The 7006-nt window shown below is 44.6% G+C and overlaps 1 protein-coding gene across 1 annotated transcript in view; it reads right to left on the reverse strand.

The window, feature by feature from the left end:
* Window positions 1-1231: 1231 nt before the first annotated feature.
* UBE2D2 (ubiquitin conjugating enzyme E2 D2) overlaps window positions 1232-7006 on the reverse strand; it is a 13186-nt gene continuing 7411 nt past the window's right edge. Inside the window, exons 4-5 of the mRNA XM_031060569.1 lie at window positions 4399-4492; window positions 1232-2886 (exon numbers count right to left, since the gene is read on the reverse strand). Of these exons, the coding sequence (XP_030916429.1) occupies window positions 2841-2886; window positions 4399-4492 (140 nt within the window). The 3' untranslated portion in view covers window positions 1232-2840. The remainder of the gene's footprint in view (window positions 2887-4398; window positions 4493-7006) is intronic.

Below are 7006 nucleotides of genomic sequence, written 5' to 3' on the forward strand. Positions count from 1 at the left end.
ATGAACAATCTACATCCACAGAAGGTCCAACACAAAGAAAGCCAAGCAAAGGGACTCGGGCAACTTAAATTACTAAATCAAGGTAAAAAAATGCACAGGGATGGAAGAGGTTGATGACATGACAAGCTCAAGATTCCTAGAAAGGTAGTGACCAGAGCCCCTGGCCTCATGTGCTGTTTGACAGTACAACATACTCAATGCACAGCTTCAAAGGAGCAAGATTCTAGTCCCCAGAATAGCTAAGCTGGGTCAGGTTTTCAGTTAAATGCCAAAGGCTCCTCCATCTAGTTCACAGCACAATCCTCAACAACAAATGGCCAACCCACAGGAGGCATACAGAGCACATGCTCCCATCTCAAACACCACCAGACCTGCTTTCAGTGCACCACAACTGTGGCCATGCCGTCAGCAAAAAGGTCAGAACTGCTCAAACACCTCACTGCAAATGAGCTCAGCCCAACACGAGCAGATGTGTTAATGCATCCTCCAAGCTGAAGCTGTTACAGGTTCAGGATTGTTTCAGGGTGTGTGTGGCTTGTTCATGTCCTGTCACCTCATGTTCATGGCTCCTGGCCCACCAGAAAGAGAAGCCATCCTCCTCCTCAGCTCCCTCAGCTGTCACTGCTGCCTCCTCTCTGTCTCCACTCCCATACGGTCTCTGATCTCTCCCAGTGACTGCCAATTTCCAAAGGCAGCCAGAACTGCCACACAAATCATTCCTGGGTGCTCAGTTGAAAAGCAGTTCAAGAGAATCCCCCCAGACTGTTCACAATCAGTGCAGCCCCTTCCCTGCACTTCTCAGTGAGCCCAAGGAAAATCACAGGAGGGCAACTCCACCGTGGCCAAGGTGAACTGGAGAGTCCAGCACGAGCACAACAGGTCAGGAGAGGCAAGGCCATGGAGCCAGGCTGCCACAAACACCAGCCACACCAGCAGCCACCAGCTTCCACTCCAGTTTTGATGCCACAGGTGTTATCCAGGACCACAGGCTGCTTCCCAGACATCCAGACACCAACACCCTGTGGGTAACATGAGTTCCAGGTGACCCAACTCGAGTTTGCAGCCCTGCACAGCAATCTCTCCCCTGCCCCTGTGACCCTACAGTGTCCCTCAGGCAGGACAGTGGCCACGAGCTCCCTTCCTTCTGTCCCCAGGGCAGCAGAGGGACACAGCTCCCTGCAGGAGGGCTCACACCTGCCCAGCACCAGAGAGATGAGACAAGAGGAACAGATTTAGACCAAAAGCAGTGGACATTTATTCCTCGTTTGTGCAAGAGTGTCAAGATGCATTTGGGAATGGCTGGGACAGACCCTGTGGCTGGAGAGCCAGCGGCTCCAGCCTCTCCTGCCCGATGGCTTGGGTTACAATTCTACTAAGAGGAGATAAACTTGCAGACTCACCTACTGTCACACCAACGATGCTGGCAAATACACTTGTATACAAAGAAAAGTTTCAAACTACATTTTTTTTTCACTAGATTCAAGTGAAGACTTTGTTCCAAAAAAAAAAAAAAAGAAAAAAAAAGACACATACAAGTACAATTTAAAACTGTATGAACATTTGCAAATGTTTAGTGCAAAGTAATTATGTAAAAGCTACATTTTATGAAAGTTTGTGCTGATGTGTTTGGTAGGTTTTTTTCTTTTTTTTACCCTTTTACATCCATTTTTTTAGTTACATAAGGTTTCACTTACCTACAGTACATATGCATTGTGTTAGGTCCCATGCAAGTGGGAGTAATACCATCAGGCTTTGTAAAATGTCACTCTGATTCGCATTTAGTAAACTGCTTATTTGGTTTAACAGTCAAGTTCCTGGCACACTACACATCCTGATTTCATCTAAGTGCTCAAGCTCCTGTTTGCCTCTTCAGGTGCCTTGTGTGATGCAAACCAAACTGCTTCACGACTTCAGCCCAAAAAGTTTTTTTTTAGAGAAATCCACCGTTAGTTTAAGCCTGTAACAAACTGCTCTGAAAATTAAAAGCCTATTCACACAAAGTTATATGTAATGACTGTAGTAATCAGTTTATTACACAGATTAATTCATTCTTGAACGTACAAGCTCCAGGGGAGCAGTTGGGTCTTTAAATACACACAAGTTTTCTGTCATATGGATTTTTTTTTTTTACCCTTACATCCAGAAAGACCTAAGCAGTTAAAAAACTTAAGAAAAATAAGAGCTATTAGCTAGGTATTAACTGAGAAACCACATACAAACCAAAAAAAGTATGAAGGGAGGGAGAGAGTTGAAACAAATCAACATCACTTGATGCACTAATAGCTCCAATCCATTTAAATGGTGACCGGTTAAACTTAGACCTTAAACACAGGATGTGGGTACAGTTTCTCATTGGTCATAACATTTACCTAAGGTGTAGGTCCTTCAGAATAAAATGAATACAGAAACAGCTTCAAGTTCTTCACCTTGCTTTTCATAACTGTTATGAGTTTAAAAGGATTCCACTTAAAATCCTTCACGGATCAGCAACACTGTCCCTAGAAAATCTGAAACCCACCGGAACTCTCCCCATTCCCATTTGATTTCCCAATTTAACTCAGCAAGGAATGCTTTTAGGCTCACAAAGTTATGACTGAAGAACCAGCTTTTCACACACACACTTCTCTGCTAGGAGTCAATGTTGGTACGGGGAAATACAGTATTTCTAGTTTGTTGTTCCAAGTATGTACAACACGCAGCACTGCTGTATCAGGTAAACATGTGCACAGGGGAAGATGAGGCGTGGGCTCATAGAAAGCAGTCAAATGGAAATCAAAAGGACTTTCTCTTTCAGAGTTCCCCTATCTTTATTTGTAGAGGTTATCCAATAATTTCTTTAATTACATCGCATACTTCTGAGTCCATTCCCGAGCTATTCTGTTGTACCTGTATGTATAAAAAGAGGATTTATTTAACATGGCATCTGCACAGTATTTCAGCTCCAGCACTCTAGTCTACACATGGCATGAAATCACAGTACTATCATCAGTTTGTAAAATTTAAGAGCAAAATTAAACATTAAGCAAACAGGGGAAACAAAAAAGCCCACAGTGCTTCATGGAAAAGAAATACCTGGTGGTATTTACAACAGGAATGTGAGATCTGTGTGACTGGAGACACAAATGGGAAAGGATTTTCAGGAAGGCTTTATCTGTGCCTCCCCCAGCCCCATCTGCTGTGTCCCTAGGGAAACTCTTACTGTAGGGTTTCACTTGGTCATTCAGGAAAACAGATGAACATGTTCCCCCATCTCCTGCTTCTCTGCAAAGTTAAGCCCAGTACCTGCCATCAGCTCATCTGCTAAACCCCAACAGCCTCATTTCTTCCTACACATTTGGCTATTTTGATGGCTGTCAGGCCACAATGATTTGTCCATCAGAGTATTTTTATTCTAAAGGCACAATATAATTCAATTCCCAAGAAATCTGTAGCTTTTGCACCCAAACATCCCTTACAGCCAGAGGAAGCTGAGTCTACTTGTGTAAACAAAGCAGTTGTGTGATTAACTGCACTGCTGAAAGCTTCTCTCTGACAACAGAAGGCAAGTTGTTCATGTTCTTCAGAATTTGCAGAGTAAGACACAGCCTGAAGTTCACTATAGTTATGTACACCAAGTTGGTTTGGTGTTGGAATTTAGTCTGAAGACAATGTTCTTTTGCTTAAACAATCTGACAATCCACTCCTAACTCTCTCCTTCATATCACTGCTCAGAGACTGCCCAAGGAACAAGTCCTTCTGTTTAAACCCAAAATTTATTTCCCTATTTCAGCAAAAAATAGGAGGGATTTCTGCACACTTAAAAGTGCAGATAATCATTGTGGATTGTGTCTCCAAATATGTGCTGCTGGTCTTGCCGCTCTCAAAACCAGGATGCATAAACTTCTCTAACACTGCTCCTCAAGTATGCAGTAGAGGAAGCAAATCTGTGGACTATATTCCCTTCCCTGATCAGGTCTGGAAGGGAATAGTGAGATAGAAGTGTTTACAACACCAAACTGTTAAAGTGCTTGTTAGCACTGAAATTTCTCTGGAAATATGCTTGCTGGAGAGTCCTCCTGCCCCACTTCTACACAACTGGTTCTTCCCTTGTGTTGTAGAGTGAAGGTAAAACAGGGAGTTTGTTATTTCTTTGTATGACTCCAGAGCTGCCATGGAATATTCTCCCGTTGGAGAAACTTGCTCTCCCTCTGGTGGTTACATGGGATTAAAGCAGCTCAGACAGTGGTAAAAAAAAAAAAACAAATGAAACAAACCAACAAAATCCCTAAGAAGACCACAGAGCTGTGATTTGCCTTTTTTCACTCTCACTCTTCTCCAAGAAGCAGTTCCTCTCAGTTCCCCTCCACTGTGTGTGGATCCTGCCCTGTCAAATCCCATGGGTTTGGTTTCCATACTCACTTTTCTCTATCTGTTTTGTAGATCCGTGCAATCTCAGGCACTAAAGGATCATCTGGATTGGGATCACACAACAGAGAACAGATGGACAAAAGTACTAAGGAGAGAAAAGAGACACTGAATTAGTTCCAGGACAGCTGAGGACACGTGCACCAGTCAGCCCATGCACTTCCTTCCCCTCCAGTCAGTAGCATCAGCAGCATTTATTTAAGATTGTCAGGAGCACCAATCCCAGGTAATTCAGCTAAGGGATTTTGAATAAACTCCTTTTACCAGTGAACTACACAACTTTCCACAAGCACAGTACCACAGTGAGTAAACTCCTGGAAAGGTCTATCAAGCAGCAGCCTTAAACCACAAGGCAGAAGTGTTGTCCCTGAGCCTGGTACCTGAGAGTTCTCTGGGAAAACATCCTTGCTTTTGCACCTGAAATTCAACTGTTCCCGAAAGCAGCCACCTCACTGTTACCTAGACAAGCATTAATCAAAAGTCAAAGAGCAGACAAATCCAGCTGAAATGAAGAAAGTAAGGGCTGTTCACAGCTGCTGAAGAATCACAGAATGGTTTGGGTTGGGAGGGACCTTGAAGCTCATCTTGTTCAAACTCCTGCCATGGGCAGGGGCACCTTCTACCAGCACAGGTTGCTCCAGGCCCCATCTAACCTGGCCCTGAAAAATCAACTGGTCTTGCAGTGAATTGAAAGGCTTAATTATTTTCCAAGCATAAGGAAAGCTGAGATGGATTTAGTGTAGAACAGCATCCAAAATGACCCAAGAATGCCCAGCTCCTTGCACCTCTATGGATCACAGAGCCCCAGAACGTGAGTGTTTCACTGTAATACAGAGTGGATGTATCCCAGAAGGCAGAGTGGCAGCCCTCATCCATACAAGGAGCCAGGACACTGCTGCAAAGCCACAAATAGCACATGGACATTCCTACACTCACTGCACAGGAGAAGGCAGGAAGTTCTGAGCAAACATATTGGGACAACACTACACCAGGCATGGCAGGGACATGTTGCCCCACTCCTGAAAATACCAAACATTCCCTTCTCTCAGCCTGTTTGGATCAAACAGTGCCACTCCATATGTCCCTTCACCAATTGCAGCAAAGCAGTTGTCACAGTGCAGCCTCTAGGCAAGGTGCAGATGACAAGAGTGAGGAGTTTGAAGACACTAAACACGAATCTGCTCCAGTTCTCATCACTTGCAGGAGGCAGAGCTATCTATGAAAAATGAAAGGAAACAGCATGCAGCCCATAAAAACAACAAAGGCATTAAGATAGGTGAAAAGGCCACAAAACAGAGATCACAAAATGGCTTGGAATGGAAGGTCCTTCAAAGTCCATCTCATTCCACCCCTCTGACATGGGCAGGGACACCTTCCACTGTCCCAGGCTGCTCCAAGCTCTGTCTAACCTGGCCTTGGACACTTCCAGGGATGGGGCAGCCACAGCTGCTCTGGGCACCCTGAGCCAGGGCCTCACCACACTCCAGAGAGAAGATGGAAACACATCTGATATTCAGCTTTTTTTCAAGTGGGACAAGAGTGAAAACTTCCCTTAGGTCTGAACTGCACAAGTGTTGTGAGCAGCAAGAACCCACAAAGCCACTTGGTTCAGTTTTCCCACCTGTTTCTGTAGACCCTTCACTAAGGAATTACCAATTCCCAGCTCAGAGCTTCTAAAACAAGTTTGGTAATAAAGCAGTCTTGGTTTGGGAGAACACATTTCTGCTTCTAGAAAAAGGAGCAAACCTCCTCTCCCTTTCCCCAGTTTTCCACAGCACACTTGTGAGAGTGAAGAGCTTTATGATTCTCCACCATCAACTGTCACAGGGCCCATTTACTGAGGTCCCTGTCAGCTCAGAGTGTGCAGGAGCTCTGCAGAAGCCACTGCTGCTGCCCTGCTGGCCCTCAGCAAGGCAGCACACTTAGCACCTGTAGCACAGGTCCAGCACCAGCTCCTCTCCCCCATAAATCAAGTAAAGGCCATGGTAGTTCTCAATAGGAACATCTCTGTCCCCCACACTGCTCAGTCAGTGCAGTTTGAACACAGCTTTCTCCAGCAATTTTCCTGTAGCTCATTTCTTTCTGTCAGACTCCACTGCTCTGGTCACTGAAGTTTCTTTAGCTGTAGGATGAACAAGGCAGCTCCAATCTGTCCCCTGCCCTCACCAGAAGACACAGGAAATCCAATCAAAAGTTTTCTGGTCAACTGTTGTAACTACTCCCTCAAGTTTTATCTCATCACAGTCCTTTAAAACCCCAAGGACTTTTTTGAACACAGTGGCTCAGCCTTCATCAGCAGAACAACACTGCAGGTCTGTGCACTGCTCTCTGCCCACCCTCACACCCCTTTGCCTAACACCCAGCAGTTCACTTTTCAGTATCATCCCAAAAACACTGAATAAAAATGGACACAATTATTTGGCTTCAAGCTGCACTGCCACATTCAGCTGCTTTGATTTATTTTTCTAAGTCTTCATTATTCCAAATTATTCTCATTACACTCACTCTTGCTGGTGACTTCACATCATTCCCCTTTCATCTGTACAGCCTCAGCAAAAAAAGCATTTTTAACTAAACTGGTTTAATTTTAAAATCCTGCTGA

Source organism: Geospiza fortis, unplaced genomic scaffold (assembly GCF_000277835.1).
Source record: "Geospiza fortis unplaced genomic scaffold, GeoFor_1.0 scaffold413, whole genome shotgun sequence".
NCBI lineage: Eukaryota > Metazoa > Chordata > Aves > Passeriformes > Thraupidae > Geospiza > Geospiza fortis.